This window comes from Phoca vitulina, unplaced genomic scaffold (genome assembly GCF_004348235.1).
Source record: "Phoca vitulina isolate PV1807 unplaced genomic scaffold, GSC_HSeal_1.0 scaffold10, whole genome shotgun sequence".
Classification (NCBI taxonomy): domain Eukaryota; kingdom Metazoa; phylum Chordata; class Mammalia; order Carnivora; family Phocidae; genus Phoca; species Phoca vitulina.
The window spans coordinates 38,231,641-38,257,798 of NW_022589713.1; the positions used below are offsets into that span (position 1 = coordinate 38,231,641).

General features: G+C 39.6%; 1 protein-coding gene across 1 annotated transcript in view; it reads left to right on the forward strand.

Annotated features, from left to right (window-relative positions):
* Positions 1-26,158, forward strand: part of RBMS3 (RNA binding motif single stranded interacting protein 3) — a 1,498,583-nt gene that overhangs the window by 419,320 nt on the left and 1,053,105 nt on the right. Inside the window, exon 8 of the mRNA XM_032408843.1 lies at positions 15,893-15,961. Coding sequence (XP_032264734.1) covers positions 15,893-15,961 — 69 coding nt within the window. The remainder of the gene's footprint in view (positions 1-15,892; positions 15,962-26,158) is intronic.

Below are 26,158 nucleotides of genomic sequence, written 5' to 3' on the forward strand. Positions count from 1 at the left end.
ACCTGGTCTCCAGGGTCTTGGGTCCCCATAATTTGCTATCTGTCTGGGGTCATCCCGTCTTTCATAGTAAGGATGTGTCTTTCCTTCTCTGGGAGGGGCTGTTAACAGGTGGTGGGAGCAGGTACTTGGCATTAGAATTGCTTTAGTTCAGGTCAAGTTTTGGCACCTTCTAGCAGAGGGGTCATAAACAAGTGGTTTCTGCAATCCTCACTGCGTGGGTGCCCCATCAGCGAAATGTCAATGAGTCCTGGCCTTGCCCAGTTCTTGGTGTCTTTGTCCGGGTTTAATGCAGAATGGAAGTGAATCTATAATACTTTGTAAACTCTTGAGCACCACAGAGGAAAGCAGCCTGGGCTAGTGGTCAAAGGTGGGGGTTGTGTCCTGTTAAATATATAACCAGCCAGCTGTGAGAGTTGGTCAAATTGTATGATCTTTCAGAGTTTCGGGTTTCCCATCTGTAAAGACCAGGTTTTCTCAGGGGAGGCAGTGGAGTGACTAGGAGAAGTCAAACCTGAGACCAAGTCGAGGCTCTGGCAGTTACTTATTGTGTGATCTGAGCCAGCATGTGGTCTGGTGGCATTTTCATCTCCTGGGGGTTGTTAGAAATGCAGTTTTGGGCCCCACCTCAGACCTGCTGAAGCAGAATCTGTTCCCCAGGGCGTTTGTAAGCCCATCCGAGTTCGAGAAGCTTTGACTTAATCTGGTGCTACTTAAAATGTGGTCCTGGGCAAGCAACATCCTCATCTGGGAACTTGTTAGAAAGGTGACTTCTTGGGTCCCTCTCTTAGACCCACTGAGTCAGTCTTCTGGGGCTGGGGACCAGGAATCTGTTGTTTACCAAAGGCTTTCGGTTATCCTGATGCACCACTAATTTAACCTATTTGAACTTCAATTACCTCCTCATCTCCAGTGCATTTGCAATAATAAGAGGTATATCATTAAGGTGTTTTAAGGATGAAAAAGACATGGTATAGTATAACAGAGTGTAATACAGTAGAATATAATATAACATGTATTATAATGTGTGTATGTAGAGAGAAAATAATCGTATATGATGAGGAGAACTATTTACCAGTATGATGAGGAGAACTTGGTAAATAGTGTGCAGTGAAGAGTGGAAAAGAAATTGGAGACAAGGTAATTGGTAAGAGGCTCTGTCTGTTATGGTACTTTGGTTTCAAGCCAACAGAAACTAACCCTGGCTAACTTAAGCAAAATGGAATTTACTGGAAGGATCTGGGGTAGGACAGAATTACATTTCAAAGAAAAAAATGAGTCTTCAGTGCTTGGGAAAGGCAACAATGAGGGAAGCTCCAGGGATCTAGGACGGTTTTAGACAGGAACAAGCGGTCTCTTTAGGGCACCTCCATCGAGATGAATCACCTCCAATTGCCCTTGAGCCATTCCACCCAAGATGCAAATTCCTGATGAAGAAACTGCATGGCAGGCTTGGGTCATCCAGAGGACAATGCACCTGAACTGCGAAGCTTAGTGGGGATAGAGGAGTTTCTCAAAGGAGTACCCCGTTTTATAAAAGAAACTGTGCATGGGAACCAGGCAAGCAAATCAACAGGCACCCACTGCAGATATTTCTAGCACCAGTATTCTAACATTCTGCATGGACCTTGGACTTGGCACCGTGATAAGAAATCCTGGAGCAGCAAGCTGAAAGACAGGTGCTAGCTCTTTCAGAAAATCTCCTGGCTCTTCCCTTCCACTGTGCAGCTGTAGGACTTTGCTTTATACCCAGACTTGAGTAGCTTTGCCTCGGCGATTAGGGGAGTTGTGGGTGCCATCGGAACTAAAGTGCACCTTCACGTGCACCACTGTGGCTCACGTTCCTCCCTGCTCATGGTAAACCTATGGGGTTTCCCCGAGAAAGAGCAGCCTGTGTCTTGCCACTAATGAAGCCGTGATATACGGCAAAGCACTGGAGAATGCACACTGGGTATCTTTTGCTTTTCTCCCACAGTTTTGTAAGTGATTATTTATAAAAACATGCTCATGTCTGAAATTTGCCGTATTGGCTCCATGCTCTGTTTGTTTCTTATGAATGTTTTGTTCACGTGGGACACATGGCTATGCATGGCTTGAGTTCTGGCTCTATAATTTTTTTCTCCTTTTGATTCTACCAGTTAATCACAAAAACGACCCTTCTGTGAGTGGGGCTTTTCCCTGGCGTGTGTCTGTGCCATGGTAACGGTGGCTGGTAATGGTTTGTCTGTGAGGGGAAATCGGCGTGAATGCTAGCTTATTTAATGTGCATGCGAGGGAAGAAGGGCTTTCAAGAGCCTTTTACAATGATTGTACTGATGCCTTAAGGGTAATGGTGCCTCATAACATTTGCTAATCAAAGCACGGAGACCTGGGGAGGCTGGGAGGTCCAGTGGTGACATACAGTACCTGCCCATCGAACAGTCTCGTCCCAAAACTGGCCACGAACTCTCCTTTTCACGTCTCCCAGGTAACTTGGGGTTTCTTTCACTGTGCCTTACAACAGAGGTGTAATAATCAGGGGTTTAATCGGTGTTTATACCATAGGGTTCTGTTTAAAATTGTCGGTAGACCAAGGCTGATGTCGCCAATACCAAATCAAAAAACAAATTGGCTTTAATTTGAAGTTGTATGAAGGAGTTCCTGAGCTCGGTATTAAAGATGTGTTTATGTCTACAGGAGCTGGATGGCTTGTGGAGTGCTCTACTGAGAATAGATACAGTGGTGTCTCCTCTTATGAAAGGGTTCTCATTCCAAAGTCCTTGTGGAAGTTCGAAATTGCATACAGTCAAGAGTACCCTTGAAAATCTCTCAGATTTCAAATTACATTCAGTGTCTATGGTTTTGTATATACATTTATGCAGTAAAATTATCTATAGTATATATAATATTATATAGCATATTATATAATAGGAAATATATAATTATAAAATATGTGCATATGGTGTGTGATATATTTAATATGTAATATATAAATTATGCTAAATATGTAATATATAATGTTATACAGTGTGATATATAATATGTTATATACTTATGCATTGTATATAATACTTATTGTACATACTAGTAAATATCTTCATACATTAACAAATAAAATAAATACAAAACTATACATACTGCATATAAACATATTTATATTTATAATACACAATATAGATTATCCATGATACATTTATATTATATATATGTACTGTGCAAATGTATAAGCTTATATATGTGTATATATATAGCATCTATAGTTGGATGTATGTTCAAAATATAATTTTATAGAATTTTAATTATGTAAACAAATAGATCTATATTTGAAAATCTGGAAGTTATGGTGCACTGAATTAACTTATATTCACCTCAAGGTCTTGCTCTAGAGTAGAAAGTGTCTTCTGTTGGTTCTGTTTGGCATTTCCTCATTTTATCTTGCATACAAGTATAATCTGAGTTCAACATTTGGTATTATGCAGGCTCTTCAGCCCAAATGCTATGAATTTCAGCTCTGCATAAATATAAAGCATGGGTCATATTTGAGATCTAGTTGTCTACCAATCTTAGTTTTGAACCTGAGTAAAATTTGGGAGCATAAGAAGCCAAAGACATTGCTGGTCTCTAGAAATGCCTTCAGAATTGTGATTGTTTAATGTCCATTCAAAGAAAACTGAGTCTTCCTGGCAAATGGATGATATTTGAAATCCTCATAATTTATTTACTCTTATTTTAACCATCATAAAAATGGTCATCTATCAATTATACATGAAACTGAATATTAAAAGGCAGAGGAGAAACATGCTGGCACGCACTTCCTTTCAGCCTGATCACCTCACATTATGAACAAGTTTGTTCTGTATTTACGTCCCTATGCAAAAAAAGCACACATATATTACATATGTCACATATTATGTAAGTCGGTAGTTATCATTGCCCCACACACCATTTTCCTGCAGACTCCAATTCGATTTTCATCAACAACTGTTTCTCAAAAACAATGTTTAGAGATTCTCTCTCCAATGACCTCTATGTAATTGAGTATATTATGTACCCTCTCTTTTCGTTGTTATGAAACAAAAGAGGCCACCTTGCAAACTAAATTTCTTCCTGTCCTTCTTGCAGAAGATGATACAATGGGAGTATTTTATGATTTGTTGGTAATTTTTTTTTTTTTTTGCTCTAATTTGTTATGGACTGACTGTAAAGAATTGAAATTGGTTTTTGAGTGTGGTTCTTGGAAGCCATCTCATTATATTAGACTTATACTCTGTATTTGGTCACTGAAAAAGTAAATCTTAGTTGGGGGGGGGAAGCCCAGGTCAGGACATGCAGAGAAACAAGTTGTATTTCAAATGAAATTTTCCACTTGCCTCTTGCTAGTACCTGTCTGTGGGGTATTCTAAGGAAACTCTGCTGACAGTAGAATTCGTGCCTTCCCAGGGTCCCAGCTATGCACAATACCTACCATTATGACAGGACTCTTCTTAATTGTCATTTCAGGTGGTTCAGAATTACAGGAATAAAACCGAAAACAAGGGTTTTTTGTGGAATAAAAGTAGAGTTCATCACGGCTATTAAAAATTCTAATGACATGAAAGCCAATTATTGTGACTTCAGGTGGTTATTCTGAATGCACTTAGATACGTGACAGCCGAGGTAAACATTTCAGCCACAGACAGCTCCATTAATTAATTACCGCTTAGGATTCTGAAGCTTGCTTACATGCTTCAAGGGCCATGTGGAATACTTATAAGATATATATTCCAGGCAATTTCAGACAGGCAAACTAGGTACTCAATAACATTTTTTTTCATGTCCTTGTTTGACATTTATTTATTAGAATAAAGCTCAGACTTAAATATTTTACCCTATATTCCATTTTCCCTTATAGAGAAACTTATATAGAAAAACCTATAGCAACTTAAGAAAAAATAGTGTGTCTGAAGAGGGCAGCCTTTCCACAATTTCTTGGAATTTACTCCACTTAAATACACGTCACATTGGGCAGTTAATTTTTTTGTGATTTAATGCTTGTGAGTGCTTTTACCTGTGTGGGCCCTAAATCTCATTCTCTTAAAATTAGGCTTAATTCTTCACCTCACCTTCTTCCTCCCTGTTTTTAAAAAAGTTTCAAATAATGTAGATGGCAACAAAATTCTTCCAAATAGAGGGCTGTATTTGGAGGAATTAACCTCACCCCCAGTTTACTCATGAGTATTTTGATGGGATATGATTATTTCTTCATAAAGTTTTAAACTTTACAGTTGTTCCTTACTTTAAGAATTATGAAATCTGTAGTTTCCTGGCGGAGAAAAACCAAAGTACATTTTTCTACTTCTCTTTGTCTTTTATGCCCACAAGGAGGATCAGCCACATGAGGACTTGTCAGGAAGAGTCAGAAAAGCGTTCTCTCTGACCTAGTCCATTCAGTCACAGAGCAGACTTCCAAAGTTTTCCACTTGTAAACATGCTCATCCTGGAAGGTGTGCATGCCAGGAGTGTTTTGTACGTGGCAATTAGCATGGAGGACAAATTTGGTTCATTACGACAGTGCGGCCATGCTCCCCTTGCTTAGCCACAGCTAAATGGCTAGTTCAGAGCCTTGTCACCAGCGCCCATGGTTGGGAGGGTCATTGCAGCTGAGGTGGCATCTGGTGCTATGTGTGCAGAGGAGAACTTGGTCTTCCCCTGTTTTGTGATGAGATGAAGAGGTAGGAGGAAATCCCAGGATAAGAATGGAGGACTGTGTAGTGTCCTGGGCTATGTTTTTATAGGGGAAACTTCTGAGAGTTACATGTCTCCCTGTGATGAAGGAAAGTCTGGGAGACAGAAAGAGCAAGCTCTAATCTGATGGACAGTTGAATAAACCACTCTTAAGATTTAGCAACCGCCACCCCCTCCTCAGGCTTTGAAAAGTCCAAGTTTTTGAAAAGCCTTGTGGATTATAGTGCATTGATGGTAGCTATGCTCAGGATAGTCTGACTGTCCTGAGGTTTCTCATGGCTTTGAGGGAAAAATATTGGGTTGGAGTTCCAGGTTAGGGGTAGCCCCTTTATGGGAAACGGGATTCTAGCCAGCTTGTGACCAGATCCTTCCCACTTAGCATTTCCACTGTGTGGCACCACTAATATGAATATGCATTGAAAATATTTAAAGTAATATATGAATATTGATACATGCACATTTTCACAGCAAGTTTGACTTTAGTTCAACCTCCCCAGTTTATAGATGAGCAGAAATGACTTGGTTAATGCCTTATAATTACTATCAGTTCCGGGAGGAGGGAAAAAATCTGCTTGCCCGATTTCTTTCCACCTAGTTTATGTGGCAGGCAGCCTCCAAGATGTCGTCCAATGATCCCTGTCTCCTGCTATTCACACCCTGGTGCGGTGCACGCTTATATTTTTCCAGGATTGGTCTGTTTGGCCAATAATCACCAATAATCACAGGCTACTAATGAGGAAATTCAAGGTTTCTTTTGTTTAAAAGAACTCTGCCAATCCCTGATACCACTGTGTGTGTTTTATAAGTTTCTAAGAGACTTTGACAGAAAATCATTAATTTGCTAATTTGGCCAATGAAATTAACTTTGAGTTCTAAGTTTCAGATATGTTAGTGACATGACATTTTTTTGGAGGTAATGACCTAGTCCATAACTTCCTAGTAGATGGTTTTCATACCACAAGTTCCCAAAGGGGGACAATCACTTCTAGGATAGGGATGAGGGGAGGTAGAGGACACAGAAAAATGTGGGAAGCAGTTAGCCAATCAATTTTCCACAAAACGCCTGCACACACACACACACACACACACACACAAAACCCAGGTACTTTTTAAAATTTCTATCTTTGGGACTATCCTATGTTTGAAAGTCAAGGTATTGCCTAAGACGTTCGCTGACCCTCTAAGTTCTAAACCAATTTTCTGAAGAGTTAGAATCAGATTGTTCACTCTGATTGATATACATGGCAATTTAGGTGACTCGTTATTTCCTCAGGGAGGTACTGTGGAAGACTAGATCCCTGAGATGTTAATAAATACTTGGTAAGAAAATAAGTTGAGTGAGAGAAAAAAGGAGGAGAGAGGTACAGCAAGTAAGCAAGAAATAAGAAAGTAAGTTAAGTAAGTAAGTAAGTAAATAAATAAATAAATTTTTTGGGCAAGTAATGTTGGGACAAGTTTGATCCATGGATGGGTCTTTGGAGCAGAAATTCTCAATGCCTCTTATGTGCCAAAATGTCTAGTAATTCTCCAAGAGAGAGGCTGGAACAGTGTCCTCTGTGTTAACCTTCCTGCTTTCCTGGTACTTAAACATTCCAGTGAGGAACAAGAACACTATAAAAACTCTAGCCCGTGGGCCAAATCTGAACCAAGCCCATCTTTGCAAATTTTATTGGAATACAGCCACATTCACTCATTGTATTGTATTCTCTATGGCTGCTTTCATGCCACATGGCAGAGTTGAGTAGTTGTGAAAGAGTATGGCCCACAAAGCCCAAAATATTTACTCTATGGTCCACTACAGAAAAATTTGCTGACCCCTGGGTTGAATCATTTGGGAAATGTAGCATTTCCCAAAACTGACCAGAGAACCAGTTTCTGGACCCAACTGTGGGTCCAGTTTCTATATAACACAGATGGGGGAACACTGAATCAACTCAATCTTTCTTTGTGGTCTGTGGGAGCCTCCCCTCCCCTCCCCTTAGTACCTTGAAAGCAGAATACCCTCCCCTGCCCTGTTAGGCAGCTGCTATAGAGGAGGATTTCTGTTTCTCTGAGATGTGGAGTGGCAGATTGAGCCCAGTAGCAAAAGTGAATCAGTTCTTTGTTGTAAGATACAGCAAGATCAAGTTGAGTTACAGAGAAAGCTGCATGATAACAGGAAGCTTATCATTTATTTACTGAACATCCTGTTCGCTGTTTTTAGTCCCATGCAGGAAGGGAGCTGGAGGTTACCTTGTGCTTGTGTCTTCAGGGACTTACAGTTCTCTGTCTCCTTGAAGAAAGTGACTGCGAGACATGTTAAATAACAATGTGAAAATTCAGGGACTTTTTTTTTTTTAAAGACCTAAAGGAGGAAAAAATCCTGAAACTTTTTTTTTTTGTAATTCAGTAGTATAATGTCTTCCCCTCTGGTAGGTATGATTCACAGAATACTGTATGCTTTCTACAGACTTTTACTTGTATCATGTCACAGAATACTGTATGCTTTCTACAGACTTTTACTTGTATCATGGTAAGAGCTGAATAATTTTTCTGCTAATAATGTGAATTAGTTAATGCATGGCTGCAGAACAAATTACCCCCAAATTTAGCAGCTTAACAGCAAACCTTGATTATCTTGCACAGTTTCTGAGGGTTGGGAGTAAGTGAACAGGTTGGCTGGCAGTTCTCGGTCAGGGTCTCTCTTAAAGTTACGCTTAAGCTGTTAGCCAGAGTTGCAGTCTCTGAAGACTTGGCTGGGGCTGAAGGATCAACTTTCAAGTTCACTCATGTAGCTGTTTGCAAGAGCTTTCCATTTCTCACCATTTGGGACTCTTCATGAGGTGGCTCATGACAGGTTTCTCTAGTGACATGGCTTGGACCTACAGAATCCAAAAGTGATAAACCATTCCCAAGATTATAAGCTAACCTAAAAAGTGATATATCCTTGTTACTACTATATGCCATTGGTCAAGCATACCACCCCTGGTACGTTGTGGAGGGGACTACAAAGTGGAATGAATATCAGGAAGCAGGGTCTTTGGAGGCCATCTTGGAGCCTGGAGACCATATTCTGGTTCTTTAAAACAGCATCTGTTGGTGAAGGAACCGCTTATGCCCCGACTCCCTGCCCCTGGTCCAGGATACTCAAAGCCTAAGGCCAGGGAATTGGGCCTAAAATCAGCTCTACCCATGTAAGGCCATTGTTAGCTTATAGAGCAGCTTTGTGTAAATGAGAATAAGGTATGTTCCATAAGATAGTTTACTTCTGCTTTTGAAAAATGATCCTAATGTACCAATTTTATTACAGCAAGGCATTTTACTGTGTCTGCTGGAAAAGTGCTGTAATATACCAACGTGGGATTTTTGTGTGTGTTGTGAATGGTTGCCCCATGCAGTACATGCCCGCCCAGCCTGCATATGTGGTGGAGGGAGCAGCACTTCTTGCAATAGAGTTGTGTATGTGTTAATCTCTCTCACTGGACTGTAGTCTTCGAGGGTAAGAACTGAGTTTCCTCCTTCCTTCCTTCATTTAATCATTCAGCTGGTATATACTATATGTGCATGATAGTACAGTGGTGGTTAAAAAAGAAAAGTGTTAAAAAAAAAAAAAAAAGAAACAAAGCTGAAAGCTGGTTTTCCTGGTACTTACATTCTAGTGAGGAACATGAACAATGTACAACAAAATAAGTACATGGACAAAAGAATTTCAGATAGTGATAGGAGCTGTGAAGAATTTACAAGAGGGTAAAGAATAAGGAGTGAAAGGGGCAGGCTTGCATGTGGTTCTTTGGGGCAGGGTGGGAGGACACGGAGAGAAGAAAGCCCTTCTGAGGAGAATCTCACCCATCTCTGCAACCCCTGTTGGTAGCAGAGTGCTTTGCAACAAAATGCTTACAAAGTTCAAGTGCGGTGAGGGCCAGAGAACTAGCAAAGAAAAGCCCTGGGTGCACCATTTTGATTTCAGTAAATATATATGCTATTTTAATGCATAGAGACAGACGGAGGCTCTATTATTCTACATCTGCTTTTTGTAAGCACAACACAAAGACTTGGTTAGGTCTCCTTAAACAAGATTCCTTTATTTCTCCTTCCATCACTGGAAAATAAGTAAGATCGAGAGGCAAAGCCTATTGGCTATAGTTACTAAGTCCATCTTTAGTACTTGGAATTGTGTTGGGATTTTCTTCCTTTTGTTTTTTTGCTTTGAGGCTAGCTTAGATTTCTTTTGCATTTTTGTAATGGAATGAGGACACAATGAGTAGTAACTCATCCAATTTCAGATTTCACAACTCCAGAAGGAGGAGCGTGGAGATTTTGGAGGTGGCCCAGAGAAGGGCAGTGAAATGACTGAAGGAGGGCTAGAAACGAGGGCACACAGAGAAAGTTTAAGCAGCACTGGTTAATTAATTGGGAAAAGAATACCAAAGGATGCTGAGCCTTAAAAGGAGATGGAGATTATGTGAGCTGCTTGTCATATACCTTCATGATCTGGGCTTTTATTGAAACTGGAAAGATTTAGGTCGGCTTTTAGCTACCAACTGTGAGGATTCTCTGTAGCATTAGGAACGTGATAGGACTTCTTGGTATGATGGTTTGGTCCAGAGTTCTGGGATTCCCTAACTGAGCTCGATAATTTCGTATTAAAATGAGGGTAATTAATCTGTGATTGTGTTGACAGAGAATGGGGAGGGGAGAGGCTCAAGGACACTCACAAGCAAAGCCCTCCGTAAATGCTGAATCCATGTAGCAGCACACACTGGAATATGTGTTCCAGGGTATTGTAACAATAAAGAGGAAATCATGCTTTCTTTTTTTTTTTTTTTAAAGATTTTATTTATTTATTTGTGGGAGGTGGGGAGAGGGAGAGGGATAAGCAGCGTCCCCGCTGAGCAGGGAGCCAGATGTGGGGCTCCATCCCAGGACTCCGAGATCATGACCTGAGCTGAAGGCAGATGCTTAACCGACTGAGCCACCCAGGCGCCCCTGAAATCATGCTTTCAATAGCAAAATTGTTAAAGAGATTACAGAACTTCACCCTATACCCTTTATTCTTTATCAGTTTCCTTTTCTTAACTTGCTTTGTGTGTGCACTCGTGAATTTTTTTTTTTTTTTTTTTTTTTTGGTAGCTCCTTTTTAAGGTACGTTTGGGTAAAGTCTTTACCACTTAATCTTTACAAAGTTTCTTGCCTTGGGAAGGTTTTTCAGTCAGCTCTTCATACCTTACTTATTAAAAGTGTTACTGCTGTCTAGGTCCTCTGCTGTTTGGTCTTGTTTCTTGCATGATTCATCTCACTGGGGTTGGAAACATGGTTTTCCATCTGAAATTAAAATCCCAAAAGTCATGTCTGTCATCCAGAGTTCAGTCTGTCTGAATAACCCGTGTTGGTTCCTGGATCGTATTTGTCAATGACGTTTTGTGTTACGATGTTAAATGCAGATGTCTAATTGGCACCTCCTAACACTATTTATTGCTGTGTTCTTCATTTCTTGTTCTTCAAATATGCTCAAGGCCTAATGCAGGAAAGACTCCAGCTACTGAAAAATGTACATGTTCCCAAAGTTCCTTGTCTTATGCTGATGGGCAGTTAGACTTGGAGGAAGCTGGCCAAGCAAAGGACAGTGGTGGACGAAGTATAACGGCTGGCTGGCTGGCAGGCTTGCTGCAGCATCTGGCAGCCTTCCTCACTTATGAACTGCCATTGAATTTGGTCCGTCTTCCAGGTTTCTGCATAGCACTTTTCCCCCCTTTGTTTAACAGCACACTCTGCATGCTTTTGTCACTAAAATGTTTTACACCCTCCTCCTCCTGAGCTCCCTTCTCTGATATAAGTAACCTGGATCTGCACAAGCCTTACAGCCTGGGGGAGGGAGAGAGAGAAGATGAAAAGTAGGGTATGTATTTTTACCTCAATATTTCTTTGGATTCGAGCTTCTCTCTGCTTTTGTAGATCATCTAGTTCTTTGGCAGTTACCTCATAGCCTTCTGGAGACATTTCATGTGGAATCACGTGTACCCGTTCACCAATGCTCTCAACCTCCATGCAGTGTCTGCCATTTCCCTGATTCCTTGCCCTACTGACTTTAACAGTTGGTATTTTCTATGAAGCCATCTTAGGGAACTCCCTACCCTAATATCCTGAAGTCTGGGCCAATGGGCCAATACCCTTTCTAAGGCATTATAGTAACCACTGGGGCTCTGGAATTCCACCAGTTTTTACTGCATTTGTCCTCAGGCATGTTGGTTTCATTGTCACAGTCTCCTATTCGTACTTGCCAAACTTGAATAGGATTAAGTTTGCTGAACCTATTAATTAGTTTGATGTTTACTGAGCACTTACTATATCCCCAGAACAAGCATGCCTATTTATATGAGTAAATAAGACCCAGCCCCAACTCGCTCCCGTCTTCCCCTATAACCCTGTGGAATGTACAGTCTGCAAGAGGAAACTGCATTTAGAAGGCAATTACAAGAGGGTATAATAGAAGTTTTTGCTAAGAGGTAAGTGTAGATGGGCTGGAAACATATCAGGATAGTAGCCTGTTCTTGGTATTCAGGGAAGGTTTTCCAAGGGTGGGAGTTGGGTATCTAAACTGCAACCCTTACCCAGCCATTTAATTGGGCTGTGGTGGTCCAAGGTTCAATCTATATCAGTAGATTAAAAATCAGATTCTTTTTCCTCAAGCGTCTTCCCACAATTTCCAGAAGTATTTCTCTGGAGTTTGAGAGTTCATTTTATCTGTTTAGAGAAAACTGCTATCAATAATATCCTTGGGTCTTCATACCTCTACTCATCATCATCCTTGTTCTTCAGTGGATGCATGTAGCAGTAGAAGTGTGTGCTGGGAGTATTCTGGGATGTTTCCTTGCTTCCAAGACTAAATATGAATCACTTGAAGAGCCTCTTAAAAATGCAAATTGCTGGATACCACTTCTAGAGATTTGTAAATTCCTGGGGTCAAAGACTTTGCATTTTAAACCAGCATGCCTCATTATTCTGATCTGGATACTGCCCTTTGATTAACCACTGGTTGCTAAGGGCCCTAGGAGGGGGAGAATGAGGATATGATCAATTACTTATCCGGTTTGTCAGGTGAGTTTATTTTCATCCAGGCTGAAATCCAAAGCATGCATCATGGCTAGTTTATTCAAAAAGATACCAAGGAAACCCAACCAGATTTTGTGTTTTGTGTTATGAAACTGATTTTTGAATGTAATCACATCCATCGGAAGCTATGCTACAATTCGGGACATGGTCATGTCTTTAAAATTTGTAATTAATGTTGACCAGTTATTTTGTTGTTTCTCTGGCCTTTTACATTTATCCCCAGCACTAGAAAGGACATGAAGTGTGTGAATCACAATAGACTGCAATTACCATTATACAGTTAATTATACTTGTGTCAGTGCTGAAGTGCAGTATGACCTTTAGGAGAAAGTCAAGTGTGGGCATGGCAGTATTGTGACACTTTTCAAGAAGGAAGAGCTGTGCCTTTCACGTTGGGTTTTTATTGCATTCAAATCCACAAATGCCCGTTTTTCTCTCCTTCCCAATTCAAGATTCCTTAATAATTTAGTTCAGATGCTGCAGGTCACACATCTCACTTTTCTTTAAAATATTTTTTGAATGTTAGTGCTCATGTCTTGAATTTGATTACCATAATTTTATTTTGATTAAAAAAACCAAAGCTTTCAAGCAGAGAAAACAAGTGTTGGTGAGGATGTGGAGGAAAAGGCACCCTTGTGCACACTGTTGGTGGGACTGGTGCAGCCACTATGGAAAACAGCATGAAGGTGCCTCAAAAAATGAAAAAATAGAACTACTGTATGATCTAGTAATTCCACGTCTGGATATATATCCAAAAAAAAAAGGAAAACAGGATATCGAAGAGATATCTGCACTTCATGTTTCTTTCAGCTTATATACAATAACCAAGATATGGAAATAACTTAAGGGTCTGTCAACAGATGAGTGGATAAAGAAGAAGTATATATGTTATATATAATATACATATTTCATATAAAATGTATGATATACAGTAGGGTGGTAACCGTATTGCAATATGTAGATGTATCAAATCAACTCTAATACTTTAAACTTATATCATGTTATATGTCAGTCGTATCTCAATTAAAAAAACCATAAAGCTTTATTTTCCTGATAATAAGTATAAAAATTATGGCTACAATTTTAGAAACCTGTATTGTGTCTTGAAAATATGGTAAGTTCCGTTCTCTACATACGATGTCTCAAAAATTAGTCTGATGGTGAATTCCAAAAGCTTAAGGCTTAAGGAGACTTGAAGAGATTCTGCTGAAGTCCAAATCATTGGGGTAGAAAAGTAGCCAGATGCCCCTTCCCGAAAACGCAGGGAAGCCAGGATCTGCTACAAAATTCAGGCGATGGACTATTCTGGATTCCTAGCATTTTCTAGTTAACAGAGGTTTCAGATGTGTTTTTTTTTTTTTTTTGTATTTCAGATGCATAATATTGAAAGCAATCGAATCTTCCCATGGAAATCGAATCTTTCCATGGAAATTCAGTGTTGCCACTATAATCAGTAATTTATGTACTCTGAAAGTATAGAATCATTTAATTGAATAGATTTGGGGCTGGATAAGGAGGAAGCATGGGGACCATCTAAATTATCCTTATTTCACAATTAGGAAAATGGCATTAGAGAGGTACATGGTCATGCGCTGGTAAAGTCTGATACGTTTGAAATTCGTTGCTACTGCTTCTCATTGAGGGAATATGATTAAGCTTTTAGCTTAATTTCTAGCTACTTCCTTGGTAGTTCTCCCTTTAACCAAGTTGAAATCAGAAGTGCTTCTCACACTGTGCTATAGGGTCCAATCCCATCAGCCTCAGTGGGGCAGGAGAGCTGATCCCAACCCTGCCTCCTCAGGCAGGCAAATGCAAGAGGGAAGTTGAATTGAGCAGACAGAACACAGCATTTAGCTAGCATGCCAGCCTCCCCGTGGCAGAGATTCAGGAAAGCTGTCAGGAACAACAAAGGCCAGCACAGAATTACACAGGGGTCCTGAAAGGCAGATGGAATGCAGTGATGGGGAGTATAGGAGTTGGCAGTACTAGATCGGTCTATTGATCATTCTCCAAACATACTAATCACTTTCACATCTTCATGCCTCTGCCATGAAGTATCCACAAGTTTCTTCAAGGGATAGAAAATGGGATTATAGTCATATACCCAAGGAGGGTTTAGGCAAAAGTAGCAGCCTGAAGCTGTGGTTAAACTGCATAAGAAGACCAATTAGGGTTAGTTTCTCTGCTCTTCTCTTGGCCTTTTTTCCTCATGTTCACAGAATGGTTGTTCTAGCTCCATGTAGCGTATCTCTATTTAGAAAGAAGAAGTAGTGGTGAAGGCCCAAGCCTTATCTTTTCCCATTTATCAGAAAAGCAAAGGGTTTCCCAGAACTCTCTCACCTCCTGCCCCTCCGAAATTACATTATGTCTCATTGACCAGGAGTAGAGGGAGGGAATGCCGAGACAGTGCATATGCAGGTTTTTCTTTTTTTTTTTTTTTTTTTGAGCCTCTGTGGTAGAAGCAGACAAGAAAAATGGTGTTAAGAACGGCTGTGGATGAGCTAATCTACAGTGAATTTGTGGCATTTTTACAATCCCAGAGAACTGGTAGCAATGGTATGGTCAGGTCTTTCCCAAGATGAACGGTCTCTTTATAATAAGAATAACTGATTCAAATGACCTCATTTATTAATGTGGATATTCATATACCAGTTTGGTTTCACATGGAAACTTATAATAATGTGCCTTATTTTCTGCTTGTTGAATTAAGGCTTATATGTGTATAGCACCTTACTGTACAAAATGCTTCACACCTATTATCATATTTGATCCCCTCAAGAATCCCATGACATAAAAATTATTATTCTAGTCTCATTGAAGAGAAAGTTGAGACAGAATTTGGATGACTTGCACCAGGTCAAATAAGGAGTTCAAACTGTGAGTTGGATCCAGATGTTTTGGCTCTAGTGTTTATATTATTATACTTGGTGAGGAGAATGCGTTTTAAAAGAAATGAAACAGAGAGTAAATTGAGACAGTCTAAGATTGTGTTAATTTTTGGAACTGTAGACACTGAATAAATAATTCATTTAGAGAAATAGAAAGTGAATTCAGTTTGTGTGACAACATGATATCTTTTTTTTTCCCCCCTTCCCTTTTTCAGAGACCCTCGGCCAGCAAGTCTTCGGGTGCTCCTTCCTATAGCAGATGGTCCAGTTCACAGCCACATCAGGTAACATGCTCTTTTTAAGAATCTCGTTGTGCTTGTTTTCCCTGAAGTGCGCTTAAACGTACAGTTATTTTGTCATTGGGCAAACATGGAGGGGATCAGGCTCTTGCCTGTTCTCATCTTGAAGGTGGTCCCTTGGCAAAAGGCTGTGGAGTTCCTCATTGGTTACTTCTCTCCACCCCGGGTCTCCGGTCAGGGCTACGTGAGGGTCACAGTGAGAGGGAAATGTCCAAGTTCGATGTTCAAAGCCCTCCTCAGTGCATAGCTAAGGAAGTCAACCTGGCAATTACTGAGAATAGATTTTGCCTCTTTTTCTTCAACCTAAGATTCTCTCTCTGTCCTTTCTATTCTAGGAAAGTGCATATGTTCCCATGTGTGCGTATATGTGCACACAGATATATATATGTGTGTGTGTATGGCACACAGGGTCTCTAAGAGTGTATATACCAGTACATCTGAAAATGTACTGATACCACAAAGAATCACTTTTTCGCCTTGTTACTCAGGGTGATTAAAATCTGCATTCTGGTCAAACAATACTGAACAGTACTTAGCCTCTTAGGGGAAGTTAAGCCAGCACGGCACTGTTATGTCTCTGTGTGTAAACAAAACAGGATTTTGAGGTTGGTAAGCCATTCACACAGGTGACTGCATGGGCTTCTTTTTGAAGCAGCACATGATGAGAACACTAAGTTTAGACTCTAAAAGCTGAGTAGGACTTGAATTCAAGTTACCTTGAGACCAACAAGAAATAAGCTCCCTTTTGTCTTTTGCTTTATTGGTCTGAATTCTCGTTTAGGCTTTTCAGGTCAGTTAGGCAGGCTGGAATGACAGTAGCAGAAGCACATTATAAATGGTTTATATTCCCGTTTTCTCCTGCATTTTATTGACTTTCTGTAGACAGTTAGTATTGGTGATAATTTACTCCAGCATCAGCATAATGTGAGCACTCTTTGTATTCTCCCTTTTATCTTTTCTTCGTAATTTCTTCGCAAGAAATTGATATCAATAAAAATATTAAAGAAATTAATAAGAGAAAAATACATTCTTCCATTATGCAACATTTTCTCACAGTGCCTCTTTTTTCTTATTTATTTATTTGAGAGAGAGACAGAGTGAGTGAGCACGTTGGGAGAAGGGGCAGAGGCAGAGGGAGAGAGAAACTTAAGATTTCATGCTGAGTGTGGAGCCCAGTGTGGGGCTCGATCTCATGACACTGAGATCACAACCTGCGCCAAACCAAGAATCGGACGCTTAACAGACTGCACCACCCAGGCGTCCCGCTGTGACTCTTTTTATATCGATTGGTTGGTGGAAAAAACTTGAGGTGATGGGTCTGCTTCCATTGGCATTAGCTTTGGGTGGATGCTGTAGTTTCTGTTAACTTTGGAAGGATATATTGCTTTGTGAGTGTGAGCTAAGGAAAAAGGCGACCTAGAAAGAGGGACAGTGGCTCCAGTCTAGGGAGATTGCTTTGAATATCCAGTTTTCTTTTACTTCCTGCATTTCCTGAAAATGCACACTGGGTTTTAATCAGTATTTTTGATTTCTGTTCTCACATCTCCCAGAGACTGGGTTGAGCAAGTCACTGGTCACATTTCTGCACTCACCCTGAAGATGGAGAGATGTTCTAATCTAATCTTCACAGTCTAAAGAAAGTGAGGCAGAGAGTGTATTGCCAAGGTTACATGATTTCAGTTGGTCTACAATTCCATGATTTTTCCCCCTAGAACTTACTCAGTTTTACAAGCCAATACCATCTTTCTGAGAACTTCCCAGTGAAATAGTCTAATGTGAATCTATGACTCTGCGCTGGTCCTGCAAACTTTTTACATGTTGCAATGAAATGAGAAAAGTGAAGACAGGGTAGTATTTGGGACAGTCCTTAATTCTTAGAATGTATCCTTTTAGCTTTCCAATATTACAATGATCTTTTTAAGTGAAATCTGGGAATGATTAGATGGTTTTTGTTTAGTTTTTGATATCCAAGCCAAATTTAAATGGTAACCATCCTGTATACATTTCCCAATGTGTTCTCTAAATTCTTACCTGTAAATGAAATCCAGGAGCAGAAGAGCTACCAAAAAGGAGTTTCATTTTTGCCTTCTCACATGCTGAAAGAAATGTGGTTATATAGGCAGACTTTCAGTCTTCGCAGTGCCATTTGGATTGGGATGCTTAATTTGATGGCATTTCCAAATGGTAGCCTGATTAAAACTAGTATCGGTGACATCTCTTTTGTACTGAGGATCCCCTTTAACCCTAACTGAAGGGAGTGGCACATTTTTTATATTTGGTAGATTTCCTTGGCGTTTACCTGTTGTGCTGGTCATTTGTTTGCATTCAGATCTACTCCATGCCATCTCTTGACATCTACGTTCCCAGGCTCCCTTGTTAACTGACTGCTAAATAGGTTCTCCCAATTGGAGGCACCATTGGCTGGTTGGGAAGAGATAGAAAGAGAAATATATTTCCCCCCTCCTTTGCTTTGGGCAGTGTTATCTCCATGTTCTGAGCCTCCTTGTGGGTCTAGCTGGTGTGAGGCAGCCCTTGATTCTGGCCTCTGAGTACCTCTCTGTGGTCCCCCCAGCTTCAAACAAGGTGACAGCATCCCTCATTTTTCCCTGTCTGTTTTTTTGGCTTTCCCAGTAGCCTTATGACTAGTTCCCTATATTAAATTCCTTCTCTTTGACTGCCTGGTATGGGCTCTGTTTTTCCAACAATTTTTCTGACTGTTTTCTGATTGATACACCTACCATGGCATGATGAACTTTATTCTTTGGTTGTATAACAGTGGGTTTTAACTTTAACTTTATAAATATTATGTGAATATTTACAGGATCCCCAGACTTGCAGCTGCTGAAAACTCTGAGATTTATTCTCTTGAGCTGGCCTAGTGGGTGGTAATCCTTTTATACCCCTATCCCACACAGGATAATTATTCCTCTTTGTCACTTGTGAGCTAATCCTTCCCTTCTAAATTTGTGTTTATTACAAAAACCTTTGTCTTCTGTGCTTGCAATATAATAGGCTTATTGCCTTCAGTTTTTGAAAGTACCTACACAAATTCTCAGCCTGAGGTTGAAAGGACAACTGTAACTCGATCCTGGATCCTAGCTTTGTGTCTTCCTCTGATTTTTGGCATCAGCAGAACAGTTCAGAAAAAAAACTGTCATGGATTTATATTCACTAAGAAAAGTGGACCTTTTTCTATTTGTCCTCATAACACTATTTGTAAACCTCAGACGGATACAAATATAGATATAGTAATGAGTGAATTGGTACAGGTAGATATGTGCTCGTTTGAGAATTAATATCGTCACCATTCCTTCTTCAACATTATCATCATACCTAACATTTACTGAATGTTTACTCTGTGGTGTCCGCTAATTTCTTGTCATGCATTATCTCATTTAATCCTCTCAGTATCTCTATGATAAGGAGACAATATTTTATAGGTGAGGGAATTGACAACTTGAACATTTAATTAACTCGTCCAGTGACAGAGGGTTGGTTCTGTTAGATTACAGAACCTTAGTATTTTTTTTTTCCTGTCCATTTAATTAGATTTATTTTTTTAAGTTTTTACTTAAATTCCAGTTAGTTAACATACAGTGTAATATTACTTTTAGGTGTACAATTTAGTGACTCCTCAACACTTCCATACAATATCCAGTGCTCATCATAACAAATGTACTCCTTAATCCCCGTCGCCTATTTAACCCATTCCTCCCACGGGGCCTCCGCTCTGGTGACCAGCAGTTTTCTATAGTTGAGAGTCTGTTTCTTGGTTTGCCTTTCTCTCTTTTTTCCCCTATGCTTGTTTGTTGTGTTTCTTAAATTCCACATATGAGTGAAATCATATGGTATTTGTCTTTCTCTGGCTTATTTCACTTAGCATAATACTCTCTAGCTCCGTCCACATCGTTGCAAATGGCAAGATTATATTCTTTTTTATGGCTGAATAATATTCCATTGTCTATATATACCACATCTTCTTTATCCATTCCTCAGTCAATGGACATTTGGGCTGTTTCTATAATTTAGATCTTGTAAATAATGCTGTATAAACATTAGGGTGTATGTATCCCTTTGAATTAGTATTTTTGTATCCTTTAGGTAAATACCTAGTAGTGCAGTTGCTGGGTCATAGGCTAGCTCTATTTTTAATTTTTGAGGAACCTCCAGACTGTTCTCCAGAGTGGCTGCACCCTAGTCATTTAACCAGTGGACAATGCTATTTCCCTGAAGTTTTTAGACTAATTTAGGGCCACTGAAAACCATTTTCACTAATAGTTCAGTTTTGCACTGACCAGAACACAACTTTTTGGCCTTTAGGTATTATTTCTACTCTGAAATTATTTTTGCACAGTTAACTTTCTTTGTTGAAACAACTGCTTATATCCACTCAAGTATAGATCAGTCTATTTGCAAATAGACAATTTTCAAAATATAGATCTTTTTTTTTTTTAAAGATTTATTTATTTATTTATTTATTTGACAGAGAGAGACACAGCAAGAGAGAGAACACAAGCAGGGGGAGTGGGAGAGGGAGAAGCAGGCTTCCTGCTGAGCAGGGAGCCCGATGCGGGGCTCCATCCCAGGACCCTGGGATCATGACCTGAGCCGAAGGCAGATGCTTAATGACTGAGCCACCCAGGTGCCCCGAAAATATAGATTTTAATATGTTCATTAATAAGTTTTATTTAAAAAGAACCATTTATTTATTTATCACTTATTTATTTATTTTGAGAGAGAGAGAGCATGCATGTGCGCATGCACACATGCAGAAGGGGAGGGGCAGAGGGAGAGGGAGAGAGAGTCTCAAGCAGACTCCGAGCTGAGCACAGAGTCTGATGTAGGACTCGATCTCATGACCCTGAGATCATGATCTGAGCCAAAACCAAGAATTAGCCACTTAACCAACTACACCACCCAGGCGCCCCCACACCATTTATTTAAAATGCAGTAGCTTGGTGTTTTATTTGGAATAATTTGAGAACCTATTTGTAAAAAAAAAAAAAAAAGTGTCTTTTCCAATGCTTTCAGTTTGTAAGGAATGCACATAAAGCTTTATGTGCTTACAGATATCTATGAATAAAAGTCATTATGAATTGAATTTTGAATAAGGGACACAGACAAATAAGAATGGTGACTGGCTGACTGGTATCTTCAGATCTGGAACTGAAATTGTGATATTTTTAATGCGTATTGTACACTTCTCTTTAGAAAACTTTTGTATTTCCCATCACATTTTCTATCTGCTGTTCAGCACATTCCTTATAAATATAAAATAGCTATCTTCCTATAACTCAGAAATGGGAAGTTTTTCTTTTGGATAATTAGCACCAATCCAAGCATTGCGTCTTAAAAGCTTGCTGTAAAGTTTTGGTCAATAATGATCAATCAACTGACGTCTCTTTAGTCCTTTAAATTTTGTAACGTTGTAAGCTTTGTGTTTAGAGTAGTCCTTGGTAGGTAAGAACATTAACATTCATCTCATTAAAAGGATAACTTGTGAATTTTAGGAAAAGATGCGGTATGTTAATGAGTGACAGTTTACTCAAGAAAATTCAACCTGGTATCCCCGTGTCCTTTTCGAGCAGCAGATAGACCTGGCCATATGCAAGGTTGACAGCAGAAATTTGGTTATCTGGAAGGGTTGGTGTTAAATGAAGGAAGAGAACACATCACTGTGTTCATGTGGTAAGAGAAAATAGCTGTGTGCGGTCCACTTATAAAAGGCTAAAGGGAAGGGCACCTCGGAGCCTCAGCTGGTTAAGCGGCTGCCTTCGACTCAGGTCGTGATCCCAGGGTCCTGGGATGGAGCCCTGCGTAGGGCTCCCTACTCAGCAGAGAGCCTGCTTCTCCCTCCCCTCTGCCTGCCTCTCTGCCTGCTTGTGCTCTCTATCTCTCTGTGAAATAAATAAAATCTTTAAAAAAATAGGCTACAGTGAGTACCCTTCCCAGATTGTCTTACATAATTTTTCATACTTGTATATGAAAATATGTGTACTCAGCATGTAGTAGGAGCTCATGAGATATTTGTTGAATGAATGGAATGAATGATATGACATAACAGCAGGGATAGAATGGGGAAAGGGGGGCCTCAAATCCATATATATATTCTCTTTTCTCCAAATCATTAAGTTTCTACCTTCTCCTTAACTGAGGCTCACATCAAAGCTGATAATTGTGAGTTGATTGAGGTAAATGCGTTTCACCTCCTCTCTGGTGTTAGTTCTGGTAACAAGCATTGTGGTAGGAGAAGTATAGGCTGCCAGAGGCCAGGAGAGTCCATACTTTGAATCACTGATCAATGTGATGTTGCCTTTATGTTGTCTGTGTTATGCATTTGAGATTAATGTGGTTGCCATGAGATTTCAGTGATGAAACCCCAATGTTGGGAATATGTGTATGGTTGTTTGGTGCTCTGAGGTCCATGGAAACAAATGTAAACTTCCAGTTTATTCTCGTTCAGGATTCTGAACAAAATTGACCCCCTTTATCTGTGTGTGCATTTGTTGAACTTTGTAATTTAAATAGAAAACATTTCATATGTTATATAAAATTATTATAATGCTCATCAGCCAAAGACTACCATGAACACACATGTGTTAAAACAAATTTAGAGTTATTGCTTGTTGCTTGCTGCTCTGAAGCAGACAGCAGAGCAGGCAAAATGAGGGAAATCTGAGTAAGAGGGTATTGTTGGGTGGGACTCATTATGGGATTTAGGCCTTGGTTAGATGATTTTGGTGAGCCATAAGGAAGTGGGATTTGTTCTGGATTGACTACTGTTAGGAAGTAGGAGTATTTCTATGATTGGATATCTTAATAATTTTATCCAGAAGGTGGGATCAATGGAGTAAGGCTAAAGATGTAAGTGATAAAGAAGCAACAGTCACTCATGTTACCGGGGCGAGGGGCATGTTTGGTCACTTTTGTGATTTGGACAGTGGTCTTGTTTTTCTCTCTGCTTGGATGTAATTATGGAGTGGCCTTGTTTTTGTCTTATTCAGTGAAGTTTAGGGTTGTGAGGTAACCTTGTCTAATCTGATGTTTATGTTCTGTAAATTATTTCTGTTAAGTAGGGAACTTCTTGGCCTAGATGCTAATGCCAGGCCATCTACTTTAGACAGCTATATTTTATATATAAACACAAGTTATACACACACACATATATATATATATACACACGCTGACATATATACACATATACACGTATATACATATATATGCATATACGTATATAACTATACTATATATACATATATTTGTATATGTATACACACACAATTTATATGATTGCACATATAAAATGGAAGACCTGCACTATCCTCCCCAATTGTTGTATTCCTCCTGATACTTGCACTCATATATTTGAGAATTTGACCAGAATAGCAAAGTGGCAACATTCTTAACTAGAGTTGACATCCAGTTGACATCCTAGCATTATAAATCTAGAGATCAGGGAAGATCTGCAATACCAATTCTTATGCATTTGCAAACTGTCATATCCCATTTACAGTTTTTTTTAATGGATAAGGCAAAAACTGTGAAAAAGCAAACTTGACATAATATAAACCCTTACAAATTTGGACTTGCATTTGAAAATGAATTATTTAGAATGTAGGAAATTAGGGTCGGATTAAATGAAATATCTGATTAGTGATAGCTTGTCTCCAAAGATGGCACCCCAGTGAACCATGCCTCCTCGTACTCACACCTTTGGCTTCTTTCCTTTCTTTGGAGTTTAGCTGGCCCTGTGACTCAATGGAGTACAGTGAGGTGACACCATGGGACTTCTAAGTGTAGGGGTAAGAAGCCTTGCAGTTTTGGTCTTGTGCTCTTCCAGTACTTATTATAGGAGAGGCTGTCTGCTTTGTGGAAGCCCAACTATCCTGAGAATGCCATGCTATAGAAAAGCCCAAGTGAGGATTTTGGAGAGTCTGTGTGGAAAGAGAGATGCCCAGCCAGCTCCCAGCTGTTTCAGCCATCTCAGCAGAAGTATCAGCCCAATGAGAAGAGATGCCTTCAGATGATTCTAACCCTAGCCACCATTTGACTGTAATTGCACAAAAGACCCCAAGTGAAACCACCCAATTGAGCCTAGGTGGTAGTTTGTTATATGGGAATAGATGACTAAAATAATCATTCATCTTAAAATCAACATTACTATTATCCATAACAATGGCTAGGAAAGTATTGGCAGTTAAAAGGTCAGCTATGCTGGTTTGAATGAATTGCTAATATTCATTTGAATTAATCATGCCTCTCATATGAAAATGAATACTATTTAGTGTTTGAAAAAGTTAGAAATTTCACCCTCTAATCTTCTTTTCATTATTAATTTGTTGAACAAATATTTCCAGACCTATCAATGACATTTTAATTCTCATTCGGTGTGTAGCTCAGATTCTAGGATTGAAGACCCCAGAAATCCTGGGCTGTATTTTTCTTGCAGTGTCCAAAGGAGTGGTTGGGACATAGTGGAAACAGTAATACTAGCTGAATATTCCATGTGATCCCCTCTGCAGTCAGATGGTTTCCATATCACAGTTTTCAGCCAATGAAATGGTAGTGGAAGTGATGTGTCACTCATGTTTTGAGACAATGTGTGATTCTCTAGTCTCTGTTGCCTGACACGGGGATAGAGGAAGCCATGTGTTCCAGATAGCACAATTACTGGATAGCCGAGTCACCACCAGCCTGGATCCCTTGGGTGAGTGAGGGGAGCAGAGCGTCTTGTTAATCCTTGACAGGCAGTAGCACCAGCCAGAAACAAGCCTTAGTTGTTCCTAAGCCACTGAGATTTGGAGTCAATTTGGATCTGTAGTACCATCTAATGTTTTGTGACTAATACAAGAGCTTTAATTTCCCATAAGCTCTGTCACATCCATCCCAGGCCATTCAAAATCAACTTTGAAATCTAAATAAAAATAATGTGATTTCTATGTAAACAGAGCTTCAAGACAGAATTTCTGATTTTTTTCTCCAATTAGATTTATATCCCTAAGTCCCTCAATATAGAAATTCTGGCAATAGCGCTGTTTATTTACTTGGGTAATTTGAGCACACTTGACACGAAAATCATTCTCAAATCAGATTGTTTTCCTATTTATTTTTTGAAGTCATTTGATAGCAAGTTGTTAATAAAATAATTTATTAGATTTAAGAAATATTTATTCAATATAATAGCAATAAAAAAATCTAAATTAGTTGTTTTTTCTTTTATAAATGGTTATTATGAAATTTCCAAACATGCGTGAAAGTAGAGACTAGAATAGTGTAATGAACCTCATATACTCATCTACCCAGCTGCAACAATTATCACCATATGGGCAGCTTTTCAAACATAAGTTTTGGCTACATAAAATTTTATTCTGTTTTGATCATCCTTTCAAAGATAAGATAATAACTACCCTTTCTCCCCACCTCCAAAAATAGATTTGAATTTTCTATGAACACACTTTGTGGTCATGATCATATCTTCTGTATTTATTGCCAACTTTGCCCTTTAGGAATAACTTCAGAATAGTTTCTAGAATGGCTTATTTATGGAATGACCATTTCTCCCTGTTTGACTGGAGAGTCACAGGTTACACCTGCTGTCTTGGGGTAATTATTCATAGCACTCCCTGCTCCCCTGTCTAGTTTGTCCTGTTTTTGCCTTTTTCAGTCCCCCCAGAGTTGGATTCTGTGTCTTGCCATGCAAGTCCCAGAGAAATCTAAGCCAGTTATAGTCAGTGAAGCCTTATCTCAACATCTGTGGTTGCTTGCAATATCTTCAGTGTCTGAAATGTCTTTTGTGCCCATAATGGCCTACCCAGGATCAGCTACATGACTTGTGGGGTCTGGTGCAAAATGTAAAAAATGATTGAGAATTTCAAGATTGCAACAGCAAAGCATTAAACCAAGTATGGGGCCCTGTGCTTAGAAACAATATACACACCCTATATGTGGCAGCAAAAGTGGCACACCTATGAAGCCAGCCATAGGTCTACCACTGCCACTTCCCACCCTTCACCTAGTTCCCCATGTTGACCAATTCCAGCCTTGCTTTCCTGCACTAAACCCGCTGCTGTCATCTGCATGGTTAACTATTCTCTGACCCCTCTCTATGAGTTGGAACACTGGCTTATCTGCTACTGTACCATCTAATGAGTACTTATTATTACTAATGAGTGGCAGAACCAG